A 20,048-nucleotide genomic window follows, 5' to 3' on the forward strand; every position below is an offset into this window, starting at 1 on the left:
ATGAAAAAAATGTGCCGAGTTGCAAGCAAACGACGCGTTGACGCACTCAGCAGAAATGTGACACGGACGTGAACAAAAAACAAAACAAAAAAAACAACTTCCTCGGCCTCGGACCAGGCGGAAGGAAGGAAGGAAGGAAGGAAGGTCGGTGCTGACTGACAGGCAGCAAAGTCAATTTGATGTCATTTAAATTCAGCTTGACAGGCAGTCGTCCATTTGTTTGTATGTAGCGATTGGCCTCATTTTCACTTGGACTAAGTTGCAAGAATAAAAAAAATGTCAGGAGCCGTTTGACATGCTTGAGATTAGGGGATGCAAAGATAAAATGCATTTACTTGTAATCGTTATCTGCTGTGAAAACAAACAAAACAAGTTGTGAAATTCTTCCTTTTGTTTGTCTTAATATTACAGTGCCCCCCAGTGGCCAAGTTGCACATATTTTTGACATCTACTTGCCCATCCATTTGGATTCGCTGCGGGAAAGAAAAATGCGTCAAGGGCATTCCTTGTTCATTTGTTGGTGTCGTTTTGTGCCGAGTCGACTACTTGTCCTTTTGGCGGGATTGGACAGAAAAGCCCCGCCCACCCAGCATCACATGATGTGCTGCTGACTTGCTTGCCTGTTTCCATTTTTGGAAGGTGGGAGGGACCAAGTCATCCCATTGAAAGGCAAACAAACGTGATCCAGAGCCTCAGAGCAAAGTATCCATCAATAAAAATGATTTTTTTTTAATTATTATTTTTTAGATTTGAGATGATTCCGTTGGATATACTGCGTGGCTGTGTTCAATACATGTTATTGTAATATTATATTTCCCCAGTAGGGGGCGAACTCGCTTTATGTTACCAACAATGTTACCATGTGGGACGAACGAGAACAAGAGCACAAAATTGGAAAGTTTTTGGAACTCCAACTTGAGATGTGTCAAAAGTTATTGGGCCACTACGCAACAGATATGAAATAATGAATCCATACGTTGAAATCAAACGTTTCCTCATGAAGCAAACAAAATCAAATCAATTAAACGCAGTGCACGTGACTTCAATTTTTCATTGTACATTTTATTTACAAACACTACAGAACAATATATAACAAACAAACAGCTCGTGTGACTTTGGTAACCATGGCGACCACTAGCCGAAGTAGATCCGGTTTGAAAATATCATCGAGCTGGTTTTGAGGAAAACCTTTTAAACAAACAAACAAACGGAACAGCACATGGAAGAAGAGTGCAAAATCTACCATTGGAAGTTTTTTTTTTTTTTTTTTGGTTTGTTTTCCCTGTAATTTCTCAGTCTACTGGAACGGAGACGGCTGATTGGACAACTTTTTTTCTTTTTTTTTTCTTGGGGAACAGGCATGTTTCAGCACAATCTTTTTTTTTTTGGAAACGCTTCAAACACGCATTTCAACTTCTCAAATGTGTCGGAAACATTTTGCTACACACAAAAACCCAAACAAAACAAGCATCAACAAACAATGTTAAGTGTCTGTGCCTTTAAGAGGCGGGACTGAGTGACACCCGAGAGTCAACAGCTCCTGCATGAATGTGCTGGTGATGCAATTTGCTGGCTGGAAAGTACATCGGCAACAGTTGAAGCTCAAAATTTTGGCTAATGAAAAAAAAACAACCCCAAACGACCATGAGACAGTTCATGAGTGAAAAAATGTGGGTCACGTGAAGGTCAAGTGTCAACCTGTGCAACATTAAAACCAACCTCGATGCAAACGCTGGCAAAAAAAAAAAGAAGAAAAGATCCCGTTTTGTTCTCGGACGAACATGGGAATGTAAAAGGTGATGGTTTGCCTCCCGGATGCAATTTGACGACGACGACGACAACGACAAGGTTTGCTTGCTCATCAAAAGCGGTGACAGGAGAAGGTCACCCAAACGTTGGGAAGCCGCCAGTCAACGTCCGCCGTCACGGTCGGACAACGCGGCGCCGGCGTCCTCGCCGTCGCGCTCGCAGATGACGGTCATCGGGCTGCTGAGGATGCGCGAGCGAGCGTTGTACTTGCTGCTGGCGGCCGACGGGGGCGCTCGCGAGCGGCCGTACTTGAGGGCGGCGGGCGGCGACGACGACGACAGCGCCTCGTAGCGCCCGCGCTCGTCCGAGGACGCCGGCCGGCGCTGGCAGCGCGGGTCGGTGGAGCGCAGCATGTCGGCGGCGGACATGCGGAAGGCGCCGTCCGCGCGGCTGCCCTTCTTCAGCAGCAGCGCCTTGAAGTTGTCGCTGCTGGTGGACGACTTGCGCAGCGGGCGCTGGATGGAGCCCGACGGGCGCGGCGCGGGGGAGCCGCGGGGGGGCGTCGGGGGCGGCGACCCCGACCGGGGCTTGTCCTCCTCCGACTCTTTGCGACCCAGAACCTTCCGCTTGGACCTGCCCGCCGAAAGACCACCAGTCAGCCTCACAAAACAACAACAGCAGCATCAAAACGAATAGCAATGAAATCATCTGGAAGGCCATTTGTAATGTTTTTCCATCATTTGTTCCCAAATGTTTGTGAATTGGACGTTTGTGTTTTTGTGCTGCAAGAGAAACAAAACGTTTGCCACAAAGCTGCAGCAAATGCGGCGGCAGGGAGAGCAAAGAAACGCTTCATCTGCAGATGAGATGCCAGCCAGGGAGGGAGGGAGGAGGGAGGGGGCGTGTTTTGCAAAGTGGAACGTGCGGTCGGCCGGTCGGTCGGCTGGCGGTGGCCTACATTCAAGCCGTCGCTGGCTCCGCCCTTGCCTTACATTAGCACGCAGCGCAACATCTGAAGGCGTCACAAACAAACGGATGCGATCACGTTCCGGGTCACGCTTGTCACGTCACCTTTTCAACTGCTTGCGGACGTGCGTCAACAGGACGGACGGACGATCTCCACTGCCATCCGGCCAGTTTTTTACATGTGCAAGGTTTCTATCGGTTTCCATTTTGAAGCAATTAGCATTCGAATATAGCCAACTCTCTTCATTATTCACAAATCTATTTAGAATTGGGAGTAATTGAGCTTTTTTTTTTTTCCCAACATGTCCCTGGTTGATCTCTTATACTCTGCTGCCACCGTTTTTGTATAACTACCATTTCTGCAAGCGTTCTTTTGCAGTTGAGAGGCTGCATCAAACAAAGTCTTCTGGATGCTCGAGCATAAAAAAATGTACAAATACGTCTTTGGGACACTTAAAACATAAAAAAAAAAAAACGTATTTATTATTTCATATTGCAATTGAGACTTTTTTTCAAAGTCCTCTTGCAGTTTTCAACAAGCACAAGATGACATTTGTAAGGCAAATCTTTTTTGTTCTGAGAAGTGAAAAGAAAACAAAAAAATCCGAGCGCACAAACGAGATGGAAAAATCCTGAAAATCAAAATGCAAGCAGATGTTTGTTATTCATTTCCCATTTTTTCATTTGGCTTCGTCATTAGAAATTTGCTTCCCACAAAATTGCGTGCAGCATTTGTGAGGCGGAGGAAGGCGGAGCCGCTGCAGGCTGATCCGTCACGTGTCCGACGCCCAGATCGATGGTCATCATCGATCTGATCGATCGATGATGAGCATCGATCTGATCGATGACCATCAAACCGCAGGGAGACAAAACGGAGCGCAAGTCGGCTGCGGTCTGCCGAGGCAAAACAAGGTGGCAGATTGACACCGCAGCAACTCAAGTGGCACCTTGACATACGAGTGGCCCAACTTGAGAGTTTTGCAAAATAAGACAATTTGTTGATGGCAAAAATGGAACTCAGCTCAGCATCAAAATCTTCCAATCGGCTTGGAGCACTTTTCAAGTTTGTTCCTCAAACTAATGGCGGACAAAAGCAATTTTGGCCCCCGACTGGTCGCCAGTCAATCGAGAGTGACGAGAAGACGGCAAACGCGACGGTGGCGCTCGTACCTGTGGATGGCGGCGAAGAGGTCCTCGGTGGTCCGGGTGGGCGTGACCATGGCGCCCGTCTCCGTCTCCGGGGTCCCGTCGGGCGACGTCTCGTCAAACACGTCACCTGCACGCACGCACGCATGACACGACCGGTCACGTCTCCCGCAGCGCTCGCAGACGTGCCGGCGACGCGTCGCTGCCGCCGGCTGTCAGCGCGCTCGCGTTACGTGCGAGCAGCGTCCGCTTCGTCCCTTAATCCCCTCCCCGCGATGCCGTGGAGCCCCTCCCCCCTCGGCTCCCAGCATCAAGAGCTTCTCCCCTCACACGCTGAAGCCGACAGAACACGAGAAGGAAGCGGATTTGAAAGAAAACAATCATTGGTTGAAATCCAATTCCGCAATGACGGCAAAACGTCAGCCGACAACAGCGACGCCAACTTTCCAGCCGATTGTGACATCACCTCGGTCACATGATGACGACGTCATCCGTCATGTGACGAGTCACGAAATCATTCATTCATTCCGGCGGTATTTGTGAGTCGACAAGAAGGCATCTTGCGCCGAGCCCACTGGTTTGCACCCATCCGACCAATCACAGAGCCAAGAAGCAGTTGTGACCAAATCAGGAAGTGCCGAAACTAACGCTGCACTTGTTAGTGGGACTATTCCCAGTACAAAGCAGGAAGTGTGTATGGGAACGCCCCCTTCAACTTGGACATCCACTTGCGAAGTCCACGGGGGGTCGACTTCACCGACGGACGGACGGACTACAAATGACGTCACTTGACCACAGACGGAGTATAAAACCAGATAGCTTTCTTCCTTCCTAAATATTGGACCTAACTTGACGTAACAACGTACGTGACTCCCTGCATGAAAGAAGGCAAGTTTGCTGGGGATCCAAATGAAATCCAAAACATTTTATCACTGTCCGCCATTTTGGTTGTGTACTTTCACCTCCAGTGCTTTTCAGGTGAGAACTGGGAAAAAGCACGTCGGATGTGTCCGCCTTGCGACCGTCGACGACATTTTCAACCGTGGCGGTGATTGGCCAAAACAAACGTGCACAATCTCGGCTTTGAGAGAAATACGCAATGTGCAGTTCCAACAAACTTTGCATTATTTCATAGATATCGTTTTTCAAGAACACAAATTGGAACACTGAAGGTGGCTGCTAATTACGAGAAATGATTACGAGGTCAGACTTTGGGAAAATTGGGATGGATGCGCACCGAGTGGACCGACTGCCATCAGCATTCGCCAACCAATCACGTGGAAAGACAAACCTGCGTCGTCGTCGTCGTCCTTGGAGCTGTTGGAGTCGGCCGTGTCGTCGTCGTCGTCGTCATAGAAAACTTCCGTGTCGGAGCCGCCAGAGATTTCTGCGGCCGTCTCACAACTTTGCTGGCGCGTCTCCTCTGGCGGTGGCGCCGCTCCGTTCGCGTCCCCGCCCGGGGACGGGACAAAAGACAATTTGGGCTTCTTGGCCATGACGGGGGGCTTCTTTTTGACGGGGGAGCCGCCGCCGTCGTCGCTCGCCAACGCTTTCCGCGCTTCTTCTATCCGGCGCTCATCGACTTCCCCCTCGTCAGCCGCGCCCCCTTGATGACCGCCGCCCTCCAACGACAGCTCCTCCACCAGCTCGCAGACGGGCGACGGGTCGGAATCCTCCGAGGGGCCGTCGAGCAAGGCGGGCGGAGACCGGTCGCCGGTCGCATTCCGCGCGCGCGGGACCGAGCGCAGCCGGACGCTCCGGAGGGCAAACGGCGTGATGAGGAAGACGGGAGCGTCGGGAAGCTGGTCTTGGGCCGCCGCCTTCTTTGCGGGGGAGGCGGGCAACGGGGGAGGCGGCGGAGGACCCAAGGCGGGGCAAAACAGCATTTCGTCCGAGGGCGGCGGCGGGAACTCCGGGGACGTGGAGCATCCCGGCGGCGGCGGCGGGAAGGGCGTCGGCGTTGCGGGAGCCGAGGACGAGGCCTTGAGCGAGTCGGACGTGACGGACGAGAGCGACGTGGAGGACGACGAGCCGGAAAGCGACGACAGCAGAGACGATTTCCTCTCGGGGACTTTGGGTCGGGGGCGGGCGCCCAAGGGCGACGCCGAGCGGATCCCGGACGGGACGGGGGTGCCGGCGCTGGGCGTGTTGGACTGGCTGGAGTAGCCGCTGGACGGCGACGTCGGCCCGCGCGCTCGCTCCGGCGACGGTTTGCTTGTTTCCTCCCGAACGGGCGTTCCCGGCCTCTCCCGACGTCCGCTCGACACGTCCGCTTTTTCCGCCGCCGGCGTGGGCGTGGCCAATTCGGCGTAGTCGTCGGCGTAGTCCGACGGCAAGCTGCCGCTGTCGCTGTGCGTGGGCGTGACGTGGCAAAGCGAGTAGGCGTCGGCCACGCCGTTTGCGGCGCCGGCGCTGCTCGGGCTCCGCCGCACCCACGGGTCGTCGCCGTCCGGCGGGCCCTCGGCGAGCCGCAGCCCCAACTGGAGGCTGCGCTGCAGGCTGGCGATCAGGCCGGGGTCCGGCGCGCCCCCGAGGGGCTTCTTGGCGCCGGCCGGCTTGCGTCGGAGCGAGTCGGTGCGCGCGGGCGGCGCCGGCGGCTTCCTGGACTTGCGCAGCGAGATGCTTCGCGACAAGGAGCGCTCGCCGTACGAGCCGGCGTCCTCGTCGCAATCGGCCGACGACGTCCGCCGCCACTCGTACATGCTGTGTCTGGCGGGCCGGTCGCCGTGGCGACGCAGACCCGAGTCCAGGTGCATGGAGGTGTAGTAGCCGTCGTTGTCTTGGGAGTGGAGCGAGCCGCAATCGGCGGCCCGGGACGACTCCTCCAGACGGTCGCCGGCAGTTGACGAATCGCCGTCCATCCAGCGCTGCGACGAGGCGCTCGACTCCGGCGTGGCCAACGACGGGCAGGTGGCGCTGCGGCCGACGAGGGCGTCGGCCGCCGACCGTCCCGAGGCGGCGGCGAGGGCGAGCGTCCGGGCCGAACGGGGCAGCGTGGCGTCGGGGATCAGCCAAGCGGAGTAGGCGGCGTCCGGCGACGCGGCGCAGGCCGGACCCCCGCCCCAGTCGCCGGACGGCGTCCGCCGCACCTCCTGGGACCTCGGCCTGGGCGGGGCGTCCGTCCTCGGGCTCCTCCTCATGCGCACCGCCGCGTCGTCCGCCCGCAGGTTTCCGATCTTGACGGGGGTGCTGCTGTAAAGCGGGTCGGCGCCGAGGGAGACCCGGGCGCCTCGGCGGGGCAGACTGGCCGACGGCGACGGGTCGGCGCCGCAGACGGAAACGCTGGCGGCGGAGGAGGACGCGGCCATCTGGGCGGCGATGCCGTGTCCTCGCTGGGCGCGGATCCTCCTGACGGACGGCGGCACCACCTTCACCTCGTCCGTCTGGCAGCCCGAGTCGCGGGTGCGCGAGCGCCGCAGCGGCGCCGAGTTGACGCTTCCCGCGCGGCCCAGCGTCCAGTACTGGCCCGGGAGGAACATCGAGTGCGGACGCAGATCGAGTCCTTTTGCGGCCGCTGGACACAAGAACATCAACGTGAGCAACGTGATACATTTCAAAAAATCCGTCCATCAACATTCAAATGAAAATAAATACAAATCCATCCATCAATTCTCCCAAGCGCGACTTGAGCACAGTGTGATGTGCTGCGAGAGCCCCTAGATGGCAGTAGTGCCTCAGGGACGGACTTGCATATTGCCTTGAGAACGCTGACGGAAATGACTTTTGAGGTGGCCAGGCGGCCATATTGCTCCTCCATTTGAGACACTCTTTGGTAGAAACAGCGCGACTTGTTTTTGTTGATGTTTTCAATTTATGAATTCATGATTGATCTGCCCCGTGACTTCAACGGCTTGCAATGACGCGTACGCGTACGAGCTATTGGCGATCCAGCCAGGCCAAGTTTGGCCGTCGTCTATGAGTCACCGAAGAGTCGTTTGGGGTTCGGCCATCAACGTGTTCATGCGTGCCACTTACATACATACAGGAAGTAAGCGGGCGGTCAGTCACGCGCGTCTTCGCTGAGCACAACATGCACGCATGCGAGAAAGACAACATTCACAAATACTACAAAGGGCGACGCAACTAACATGCAAACTATGATATGAAATGGTTATGAAAAAATGAAAGATCCCAAACGAGTACGCGAGCTTCATGTTTGCTCCAATTTAGCAGTCGAGCCTTCGAAGATGGCCGCTCGTTCGTTCGCTCGCTCACTCAAAGTTGTCAACAAGTTTGGAGATGTTGTCCAGCCACATCAGAAAAGTTGTTCAACCAAACGATCCGACGTCCTCGCTTTCCTTTCAGTCGAAAGGGAAACGAGGAAAGCGGCCAGTTGCCGTTTGCGAGCAGCAGAGGGCAGCGACGCTTACTGTACCTGACTGCGGGTGCACATCGCAGTGACCGTCGTCGTCGTCGTCGTCATGGCGATCAGGCATCCCCGAAATGGTCTTTCTGCGTTTGACCTTCTTGGGCCGGCGGGGCACCGTGTCCGTGCCCACCAGGGAGCGCCGCACGCTCGCCTGACGGTCAAACACGGCGCCTGGCCGGATGGATGGACGGACGGACGGACGGACGGATGCGCAGGCAACACAAGACAAGACAAGACAAGTGCAAACTGTTAGTGTCGGGCACATGCAGGCGACGACAAACGTCTGCTCGTCTTCAAGCAAACGTGCGTGCGTGACAAAACAAAAAACTTTTTCCGCCTTCTGCAGTGGCGCAAAACATGCAAAAGCTTCCAATGATTTCAAGATGCCGCAAGAGCAGCCGGGAAAAAAAAATTAAACATTTTGCTTTTGGTCTGCTCGCGTGCGTATTTGTAAATATTTCAAATTTTATGAGTGTAAGTATCTTGACAATAACAATGATAATAATATAATAATTACATTTGTAAGAGCATTATTTCTTACTATTAGCTTGTATTTTTGTTATATTATTTGTAAATTTTTGTGTGCATAATAACTTTTTTTTTTTTTTTAATTTATATTCAAAATACATTTTTGACATGTTTGAAATTTGAAAAGTATTTCTTGTCCATTACCCCCCCCAATATTATTTATTTTTGTTTTTTTGTATGTACTCCGGGGTGTAATCCAGCATAGCGTAAAATCGAACGAGTTGATGACTTTTGTTGTGATGATGATGATGATGATGATGATGATGATGCGCGCACGTGTGCGTACCAGTTAGTTTTGAACAATAAAACAAATGAAAAAAATAAAAAACATTTTTGTTAACAAAATCAAATGATTTTCAAAAAAAAAAAAAAAAAAACTTACTGAAACATTTCTCAAACTAATAAAAAGGGGAAAAAAGCAACAAATGAAAATGAACTCAATTGAAAAAAAACAAAATGAAAAGCGCAATTGGAAATTGCCAAAGGTTAATGATGATGATGATGATGATGATGATGATGATGTTTGCGTACCGGTGACGTTGATGGCGACGATGTCGGTGGGCACGGCCCGCGCCGTCTGCCTCATCCTCTCCTCGGGGGTGGGCAGCGAGGAGCCTTTGGTGCCGTCCGACTCCGAGACGGGCGAGCGCGGCCTCGCCGACGACACATCCGACCCGGACACGGACGCGTCGTCCGACGACGACGGCGCCGGGAACTGACGGACGCAGACGGGAAAAACACGCGTCAATCCAAGTCGCTCGCTTTCCATTTGAAGGTGCTGCCGTTTTGGTCAGCAACCGCACGCACGACGACAACGCGGCTGCCGTGCAATGACGCAAATTGGATCGCCATTTTCTTGGAGTCAATTCAATTTCAATTTGTGCAAAGCGGCTTGGGGAATCGGACAGTCCGACGCTTCCTCAAGATTCAAAGTCTGGATGAGAACCAGTGAAGATTTGAGTGGCAGCCACTAGAGGGCAGCCCAATGCAAGTGCTTTCCCCAACACAATGTCAACAAAATATCCTCCTCATCACACGTTCAAAACAAAAACAAAAGAAAAAACCTCATCACACATTCCAAAAAATAAAAACAACATGAGCCATTCAAGAAAAGATCAAAATGGTGCCACTGACCTTGTTTCGGTGTTGGTGCAGGCTGTCGTCGGAGAAGACGGGCCCCTGCGAGTAATACTGCGAGCTGCGGAAGCCATCTTTACGCAACTTGTCACATTCTGCAAACACGCACGAAAACACGTCACACAACAACAACAACAACAACAACAACATGTGTGTGCGTGTTTCTCTTCTTTTGTAGGCGTGGGATGGGAATCAACATATTTCATATATTTCATGTGTTGCTTCTTGCATGTTCCCGCTACTCGTGCAAGCCATCGGATGCCATCGACACGCTGATGTCAATTCTCTGACTGAACAATTTTTGTCCGGCTCCAAATGTTCCCGACACGGAAGCCACAAAGCGCACTCCCGATTGGCAGCAATCGGCGAGCCACGTGCGCTTTATGAGCGACGTCCATCGATAAGTCATCAACTCGGCACGCGTCAGCCGGGTCAGCCGGTTGCGCAATGAGACACGGATTGCGCAACAGCGGCTGGCCGAGTCCGCTTCCACGCAATTCATCCAATTGCACAGCTTGTTTGTTTGGTTATTTATACAAAAATCAATTGTTACCAATTGGTAGTGTCAATCAAATACAGATGTTTTACTAATTGTGATCAGGGTTGTTGTACTTTGGGAATTTTAGGTTTTGGTTTGTTTCAGTTTTCAAGGTGGTTCTGTTGGTTTTTATGAGTTCTACTTATTTAATAAATACTTTCTTTTAGTTAGTATCAGTATTAGTTTTAGTTTTTAAAAAAATGTGTCCGACTTGTGCGCAGTTTTGGTGCTTTTCTATTGGCTGCTGCGAGATGATGTCAAAATAAAAGGACTCATAATCACATTTCAATCAAATGTTGCTGGCTATGTGCTGTGTCCAAATGAAAATGAAAACGGGGGAAAAAAAAAAAAAAAAAAGTAAAGATGATGAGAAGGAGAACGCGATGTGGAAAGGTCAGGCGGGCTCGACCTCTGAGGGCGCTCTTGAGGTTGACTTTGGCCTGCCGGTGGAGATCCTCCACGCAGGGCGGGCGGCTGCCGGGCAGGAAGACGTTCTCCTGCTGGTGCCACGGCGCCGTGTAGTGCACCGCCCACTTGCTCTCCTCGTCCAGGCTGGACACGGCTGACGAAACAAAAAACACATTTTTTGGGAAGAATTATTGGCCAGGAATTTTGCTGCCATCATCTGGTGATGACATCGCAAAGTTTTGCTTTTCTCTTTCCACAAGCAAAGCGGCGCATTGCCGCGGACCGAGGCGGCATGCGAGCTCATCATCCAGCCGGCGAGATCTCGGCCGCACGTGCTGCCTAAGCCGCCACTTAAGGCCGCTCACTCTCGTCCCGCACGCTTGATCGAGCTTGCGTATGCCGATGACGTCGATAAACACACGTCACACACGCGACAAGTTGGAGTAAGCGCACGTTTCGCTCGTTCACCTTCAGTGCCGAAGCCGCTTTGACCGGATTTCCCACGACACGGAAACGGTGCGAGCAACACAACAACAAGTTGACTCCTCAAGTGCAAAAACAGCAAATCAAATCTGGTCGTCATCTTTCCATCGGACAAAAGACTTGCCAATTGCAAATGCAACTATTTCAACTGGTTCTGCTTTTGAACCAAATCACATTTTTTTACTTGCACTTTTGACTTTTTTTTTTTTTTTTTTGAATTATTATTATTAGTAAGGGTGTTGGCTAATATCTGGCAATTTGATGTGCATCATGACTCATAGGTCACGATTGGATTCGATGCCAATTACTCCCGAATCTATAAGTCCATTATTGTGATTTTTGTGTGTGTTTCTTTTGTACTCAAATTTATAAAATACTAATCAGTACACTTGTACAAGTTTTGTATGTTTTTATTTGTGTGAAAGTTTAGGCTTGTTTTGAACAAATAGCTTGCAAAGTCTTTCAACAGCATTCAAATCCAAATATGAAGGCTTCATGTTCCATTCATAGAATATTCTTCCATGCTTGAAGTGTGAACCCGAGTAACACTTTTTGTTTTGTTGAATATTTTCCATCAAAAATTGATGTTTAAAAATCAATTCAGTCACATATTGAATCAATACGATTATTGCTTGCTGTAATATTGCGATATTTTGCCAAATCACTTTTTTTTTTAAACACTCCCAATTGTTAGTATATAAGTACTTATATCACTTTTATTGATTTATTCGATTTTTTTTTTTTAAATTTGATCTATTTGGGTCCCAAAAAGTGGAGGTCAACTGTTTCTGGACAGAAGTTGGAGAATGAATTCTCCATGTTACAAGAATGAAGACATAATATGTGAGGACAAAAATATTTTGAGGACGTTGTAAGGAAAAAAAGTTGACGCTAGCAAAAAAAAAAAAAAAAAAGAAGAAGAGAATGGAGCAGGTGTTACCTTTCCTTTTGAAGTATTGAATGAGCGACTTGAGCGAGGTGGCAATCAACACCATCGTCCGCGATCGGGCTCGTCCGGCCGCGTTTAAGAAAAGAAAAACGCTCGCTCACATCATCGCCCACAAGCTTTTCACTACAACCTTCTCTGGCTCGCTCGCGATCGTCACTCCACCCCGAAGCCGTCCGGTCCTCGGGGACAACCACGCACACACATACGGCAGGCGCGGTGGGAGGGGCGTGAGAGCTAATGCGTTTTGGTTACCAAGGAGACGGCTGCGGCCTCGAGCCGCCCTCCCTCCGTTGCCACAAATTGCAGAAGTTTGACAGGCTGGAAACCACTTTCAGCGCAAATGTTGCGCGGTGGGGGCGGGGCTAGTTTGAACGGGCGCGCAAGTGATCCTTCGAGTTGGGACCCCCCCCTCCCCTCCCCTCCGTCCCCTTTCAACATGTCAACTTGAGGTTACATTGGAGAGTGAAAGCGAGCATGTGTCCAACCAGCGCGATGTAGCGCCAACTACTGGCGAGGACAATTGACTTTTGGCCGCTGGAATATGGCAATATCTGGAAATATATCAGTAAGATGGCGACCGCTACCTGACGTGTCCATTCTTGCTTTGAAAAGATTTCAAATCTTTCAACATTGCAGACTGGCCGGTGGGAGGGACAAACGGGTACGTTCAACGTCAACATTTTTAAGGCTGCAGGTTAGCCGGCGCCGGACTTGGACGCGCCACCTCATCAATGCTGCACAAGGAGCGACGTCAAACATTGAACGAGAGCATCGCTGTTGTTGTCTGCGCCCTAAAGTGCAAGTTGCGTCATCGTCACGGGAAATGAATCCATTTCACTCATCTCAACTTAACCGCGTGCACATCAAATTTGTCATATTTTTAGCATGACGCTTTTTTTTTTTTTTCTCCCCATTTGTCCTTTTCAGGTGACTGAGCAACAGTAGCGCATTTAAGAGGCGGGGCCTGGTGCCAAGGAAGCTTCAAAAGTCATATTTCAATATCGATGAAAAGGACAATGTGCTGCTCAACTCATTTGAAAAGTTGCGAGACAAATTCCTTCCGTTGCGTTTGCACGATGGCAAATTTTCCATGACACCAAACGTTGGACACTTGAAAATGTGAAGATGTGATTGGAAAATATTGTTTGCCATGTTGGCAAAAGTGTCAGCAATCTTTGAACAAACTAATCAGCCCGAAAGGTCATCAAGTGATCAATGTTGTGTTTTGACACGCACGTGCGTCGGGCTTGGCTGGCACGTGGACGGCATTCGGGACGGCTCGTTACACCGACCGCTCTTCTCACACAAACAAGCACTCGAGGCGTCGCGTACTGCGCTTGCATCGGCAGGATTACGCGCACGTTTCCACAAGCCCGTGTGAAGGCTGAAAACTGTGGAATGATTTGGAATGATATTGGAAGGATGCACAATGACCTGGAAGGAAAGTGAACAATTGTGTCAAATCAGCAGAACGACGGCAAACTCTCGAGTGTCACAAAAAAAAAAAAAAAACAGTTGACTAAACAGGCGCTCTCCCCCAAAACAAGAAGCCTGACTAAACACTCGGGAAGGAAGGACGGCCGGCGTTAATGATTTGAACACGAGGAAACGTTTGCGGCTATTGCAGCGCGACAAATGACGCTGAAATTCACAGCCCCGCCCACCACCTCTGACCTTTTGCTGACACCCAAAAAAACTCTCCCACTGTGTGTGCGCTCAGACCTTCTTGTGTGTCTGCCATTATTGTGTTCCAACTGTTCACTGCACTTTTCATTCAATGTATTTATTTTATTGTGCAGCTGTAAGATTCATCTCAAGCAATTATACACTTGTTTTTTATTAGGTGAAAACTAACTTATATTATTGTCAGTTCAACATGTTTGATTGAAACAATTAATACAAGTATTCAATGTCTTGTGTGTTAAACTAGATACAAATCCGCCATACTTACTACTTTCCGTTGGACAGCTTCATATTTGTGTTCCCAATACAAACAATTTCTGGTTTAGGAGTGTGACGATATATCGATATCCTGATAAATCATGATACTTTGTCTCCCGATATATTATCAATACGCCTACGCAAGGATCGCAATATTTGTATTCATTGACAGCCACTATATAACGGCTCCATTTGTTGATGACTTATTGAGCAATGACTTGGCGGGCCTCTAGGGGGAGCGCCTCATAAGAGTGGAGGGGAAATGGACGCAAGTCTTCAGGCGAAGAAGACGACTCATCAGCGCTCTTTGACTTGTGGACGACATTTGATCTGTCCAGCAAGTCACTCACTCACTTTTGCATTCGTTTGGATGGAAAATGTGGATTCGATCTTCAATTTGATCATTTGAAAGCATATTTTATGTTTCGGCTTTTTGAAGCGCACAATTTCTGAGGAATATTCATTTCAATGGATTTCATATGAAATTCATTTTATTGATTTACTTCTGCAAAGTTACACAAAAAAAAGGTGTCACAGCTTATAAAATGAAACAACTGACGATGTAACTGACTGACATGTTGCATGACAATACTGTTTAATTTGTTCATTTGTATTTGTTTAAAAAAAAAAAATACGCCAAAGTATCCAGTTTGAAGAAGACTCCATTTTGAAAATTTGGACAAACAAAAAGAAACTATTTTCTCATTGAAAAAACAGTTTATAAGCCTTAACCCTTTCTTGTAGTTTTATCATCTATTATCGTGGATTTATGACCCGAGCAATATATCAATAATGGCGTTATCGTCATATGGTGAGATCATCGTTATCATGAGCCTTGTATCGCATAGTATCGTCATTTCTGATGACTTTCCGATTTGTGCGTTCCAACTCGTTCCCTAAGTTAAGTTGTGCTACGGCGAGGAGCGACGGTCCAGCAAAACATAGAAAAGCAAGCGAGAAGCAGTGCGGAAGGCGCGTTAGCGCTAAGCGCTCACTCAGCAGGGAAACGTTTACGGCTCGACCCCCATTCAAAGTGTCAGCAGCTGCCGACGCTTTATGAGCAGGCTGCATTTGTTTGTCGCGTCTCTTCGCGCTTTATGTGCCGTCCCGGGCAACGGGCGCTTTCATCCTGAAGCCAGACGACGCTCACGCATGCCGACCCGTCGTGCTGATTGGAAGCGCGACAAGACCCGGCAAAAGTTTGAGCTTTCAAAGCAAGAAAAAGTCAAAAGGAGTCAAGATGGCGTCATTTGCAAGCAGCCGCGCCGTCTCCATGAATAGCCACTCAAAGACCGTCTTACATCCCACTCAGAGGCACAGCACACACTGCGTGTGTGTCACTGATATATTGATGACGGTCAAGTGGGCCAACCACTCCCCTTGCTGGTCTCGCCGTATCGTTCCCGGCCGAGGGTGCGCCCGCAGCGCTTTCGACACCAACAACTGAGTTCATCTCGCACAAGGCTGCCGTTCTTTAGGGGGATGCAATCCCCTCAAACATGTATTGTACATATCTCATCAGCTCCTCCTCCTTTTGATTGTGTGTATACATGAATACATCGACACATATGCAGAGTATGATGCCATGAACAAGACCATTAGCTCATCAATTGCAAGAAAGTGACAATAACTAGAGCTGCTAATGCGACGCGAGTGCCCTTTTGCACCCACTTTGAAATGATCGTCCAACTTTGGCGCACTGCTCCGCCCACATTACCGAGACGATGGAGGTGTGTCACAACCGTGGAGGGAATGGGAATCAAAATTTGTAAGGACAGGGACTCTCCAAGTTGGGTACTAGTACCACTCGAGCTATGCGGGCTCTCAATTTGGTGTTAAGACAACCTGCTGTTGCAGGTAAATTGGTCAAACTTTCCAAAACTACCGAGTAAGTTTTGGTGGTCAGAAGCACCCCCAAAAGGCAGGAACATTTACAAACAATTAAAAAAAGACAAAGAGTAAGCTTGAGCTGCATTGGAGGGCTCCTTTGACAGAAGCGCGGCGACACACTGAGCTCATTTAGGTGAAGTGCCTCGTGAAGCTCAAGGGCACATAGCGACAAGCCACCTGGGGCTAGCCGCAATCTTGTTAAGGGGGAGGGGCTATCGATAGGAAGTGGGTTGCAACTCTAAAATGTGTGTCCTTGCGTTCATCTGCACTTCCTCCAATCTGATCGACACTGGAGCATGTGACCTACTTTCACTTCTCAGTGGCTCCTCCCCATAAAAGGGGTTGGGCGAAGCAGCCAGTCAGTAATTAATAACACGACTAATTGAGCAGCCAGCCAGCGCTAATTCAGAGGAAGTGGGCTCGACTATCAGGCTCGGGGCGCTGGTTCACTCGCAAGTCGGACGCAAGTTCTGCTGGACGCCATCGACGGATGTCATCAGTCCACGACGCATCATTTTGCTTTGCTTCCCGTCTGCTGCGCAATCCTGCAGATATTAGCAAGTCTCGGGGAGACAAATTGAAGAGCAGAAATTCCAAAATCAAATTCCTGGTGACACCTCATGTGTCTTAAGTACTCAAGAGATGCGCCTGCTGTGTCATTCAATGATAATTCCAAATGCTCATGACCATCAGCATGTTGATCAATTGTGACACAAGCCTGTGTGTGTGCGCGGCAGTTTTAGCAGCCAATAAACTGTTGCTGGCCTGTGCTGTGACGCCACCCTGTGGTGAAAATGAGCAGACGCTGAGATCAAATCAAAGGCAGTGGGACCCATCGTTTTCCCAGTTTGAACACTTGTCCTGTTTCTACTGGCAAAGAAGCTCATGAAACAAAATGAGACGTTACCATAGAGAAGATTATTCATCAGTGACAGAAAATGTGGAGAGCCTCTTTCAATCACTTTCCAGCCACTCGCTTGTTCCTTTTATAATCACTCTTCACGGGGGAGCCAACATGAGCTTTCGCGAGCTTTTTTTGTGTTTGTTTTTTCAAGGCGCTGCTTGGCTCTTTGAAGGCTTAATGGAGGCTCCAACTGATTGGGATCCTTAAGGATGGCAAGACCGGATGGACCGAGAGATCTGATGAATGACAATCAAGTTCCCCAACTTGAATAGATTTACTGTACTGGTGCCTACCATCATCCAATTGGATGTTCGTCACTAAGATTGCCTTCCAAACTAACAAGTGCGGCGCAGTATTATATTCAAGAGGGTAACACCATGCAGGTTCACACTTAAACTAAAAGACTCGCATTTGTATTCGTCAATTCCTACAAATTGTCGAGAAAACGTTTGTGTGTCCAAATATGGTCTATTTCAAATGATCACAAATCAATACTATTGATCTGTTACTATCTCATTTCAAGTGTTGGAAATAAACTGAGAACTAATTCGTTGACTCTCTTGAACTGTCTTGAGCCGTACGTCTCAAGATTGAAAGTCACGAGGGTTTTTCAAAACAATAATGAGTGAAATTAAAGATTGTGTTCGAGTCGGCTTGTTTTGCTAAAAAGGACCTCTGTAATGCTTGGGTGCAAAAGCGAGTGGCCAGCCACAAAGGTAAGTGCCAGCACATTCTCTGGTTCCTTTCATGCTGGTCATTAGTGTTTCTGTTCATGTTATTTACTTTTTTTGACCTATGTCATATTTCTCGTCCACCTTGCAGCATATGTTTGACTATCGCTAATGAGTAACCAACAGCATGACGGCAAAATTCACACGTATGCTCGCCTCTTCTTCGAGTTAACTATGTTGTATTTCTTCCAGTAGGTTTCAGACTCTCTCAGTGCTGCTGACTTGTGGCGACACAAATATGGTGCGCTATACTGAAGGCAGGCAACAGTAAATTCAGACTTGCCTGGATCCTGCAGATGCATATACATATATTAAAACAAATCTCGAATCACTAAAAAAAGAATGATTCGATATAGGGGCTGTTCGATGTTCTCAAATCCAGTAAAAAAAAACAAAACTCTTCTTTCTCCAAGGACCTCAATTGCTGTCCCATTCTGACAAAGGGCGGGCAACCTGCGTATGTGCGTGCGAGTGCATTTAGTTCCAGCTGGTCGTCCAAATTGTAAAACCTGTGAGGATCCGCAGACAAGCCACCCAACTCGATTACTGGCCAATATTTGTCCAATAGCAGCTTGATTTGGTTTGCTGTGATGGAGCAGTTGCGCCTGTTTAGTCGCTAAGCCTCCATTAAGCTGGTAACGAGATCAGCGAGACGTGCTGGTCCTGCTTTGACAGCACAAAGCGTTGAGACGTGCACGACACGTACAGCCTCCTCTTCCCCAAAAGTTGACAGAACAGAATCCTGCAGAGTATGTTGCTACGACACAAACATGCAATTTTACACTTCAATGATTTTCTCACTTCACCTCCTGACCCCGCCAGTCCACATGCTGAGTGTGGAATCTCCTCATTATGCTCTGTGACATGCAACCTTCTCCATTGTTCCGCAGACTGACATTTTTTTTTTTTTGAGGGGGGGGGGGGGGGGGGGTACCTCCCACTTCTGATACAAAATCCAAAAGAGGGAAATCACTGGGCTGACTTTGTCCCAGAAAAAGTGACACAGAAAAGAAAAAAAGTAAAAAAAAAAAAATAAAAAATAAAAAAGTCTTTGCTTTGTATTTTTTGCTTATGAGGGACCAGAACATACACAAGCCAACCCCCACAATTGAGTTATTTCCGCTGATTTTGACCGGATCCTTTTCATTTGCGCTCGTCTCGTTAATCTGTGAGGTCCCTCAGGTGCCCTTGCCCATGGGAGTTGTTGGCAGTGATTGGTCGATAGCTCAACCTGCCTCCCTCTAAAGGATTCAGACGGAGGAGGGTGGAGGGTGGGTGAGGTCTGTCCAACACCTGCTCCATCCTTTAAAAAAGGGTTCACCAATTCCGGTCCTCGAGGTCCGGAGTCCTGCAGGTTTTTGATGTTTCCGTCCACTAGCACACATGATTCATATAATCAGCTCACCAGCATGCCTGATAACAATCCTGATCTTTAGTAACAGGTGCGCTGGTAGTGGGAACATCTAAAAGGACTCCGGACCTCGAGGGTCCAGAATTGGTGAACCCTGCTTGAAACTGTGTCACGGTTCATATCCACTGCGGCAGAACCACGAGAGTTCAATCAAAGCGATGAGGAGCAAATCTAACTTGTGTTTTTGTGCGCGCCGACGCGTCAGTTCAGCGGCGCGTGAGCACAAAGTGACTGCATCACGAGCCGGGACAATACCGTACGCATCTCGAGCTGTCGCGACGCATTAGCCAAAGCGTCAGTGAGGAAGGAGCGTGCCCGTCAGCCACAGTTTGGTCACGCTAAATGCGCCGCAACAAAGAAAAGGCGGAGTGAAGAGAACGTTAGGTGAGAAAGTGCTAAAACGTGGGTTGCATGATCGCTCCTTAATGGAGTTGCAGTGGTGAAAGTGGGGCAACTCCGTGACCCCGATGTGCCACACCCCCTCAACCTCCTCTCAGAGGAGATGCATCACCTCCAGCTGTAAGGCTTGTTGTCTGTGGTTCCCAAGAGGTGACCCCTGTGGAGGTTTGACTCGACTATTGTGTGCAGACAGTACCGGTCCACAGAAACATGATCACAGATCATTCTGCATGAGCACCGGTTCACGCGGTACCATCTCGTTCCTTCTTAAGGACTCACGGCAACAATGCCACAGCAAAAACCATTGCATGGCGTCAGAGGTCACAAGCCAATCTGAACTGATGCCACTCGTCACATTACATGAGACAGATGATTAAGTTACTAGAGGGATTGGAATCACCTAATGGGAAGAGACAAAGACTGGCTGGGGAAGAGTTCAAGACGCTTGGCCACTGTGACACAGTGACATGATTACCTGCAAGAAAAACACCTTGGGTGA

At 49.4% G+C, this 20,048-nt stretch overlaps 1 protein-coding gene across 5 annotated transcripts in view; it reads right to left on the minus strand.

Annotated features, from left to right (window-relative positions):
- Positions 1-1,041: 1,041 nt before the first annotated feature.
- nhsl1b (NHS-like 1b) overlaps positions 1,042-20,048 on the minus strand; it is a 46,975-nt gene continuing 27,968 nt past the window's right edge. For 4 of the 5 annotated variants that reach the window (XM_077510010.1, XM_077510012.1, XM_077510014.1 and 1 more), the window contains exons 2-8: positions 10,843-10,995; positions 9,893-9,990; positions 9,290-9,473; positions 8,237-8,401; positions 5,153-7,375; positions 3,886-3,991; positions 1,042-2,382 (exon numbers count right to left, since the gene is read on the minus strand). In XM_077510010.1, the coding sequence (XP_077366136.1) occupies positions 1,911-2,382; positions 3,886-3,991; positions 5,153-7,375; positions 8,237-8,401; positions 9,290-9,473; positions 9,893-9,990; positions 10,843-10,995 (3,401 nt within the window). In that variant the 3' untranslated portion in view covers positions 1,042-1,910. Of the gene's footprint in view, positions 2,383-3,885; positions 3,992-5,152; positions 7,376-8,236; positions 8,402-9,289; positions 9,474-9,892; positions 9,991-10,842; positions 10,996-12,264; positions 12,672-20,048 lie in introns of those variants that run through there. The other variant, XM_077510013.1, reaches the window with a different exon arrangement.

Source organism: Festucalex cinctus, chromosome 21 (genome assembly GCF_051991245.1).
Source record: "Festucalex cinctus isolate MCC-2025b chromosome 21, RoL_Fcin_1.0, whole genome shotgun sequence".
Lineage (NCBI taxonomy): Eukaryota > Metazoa > Chordata > Actinopteri > Syngnathiformes > Syngnathidae > Festucalex > Festucalex cinctus.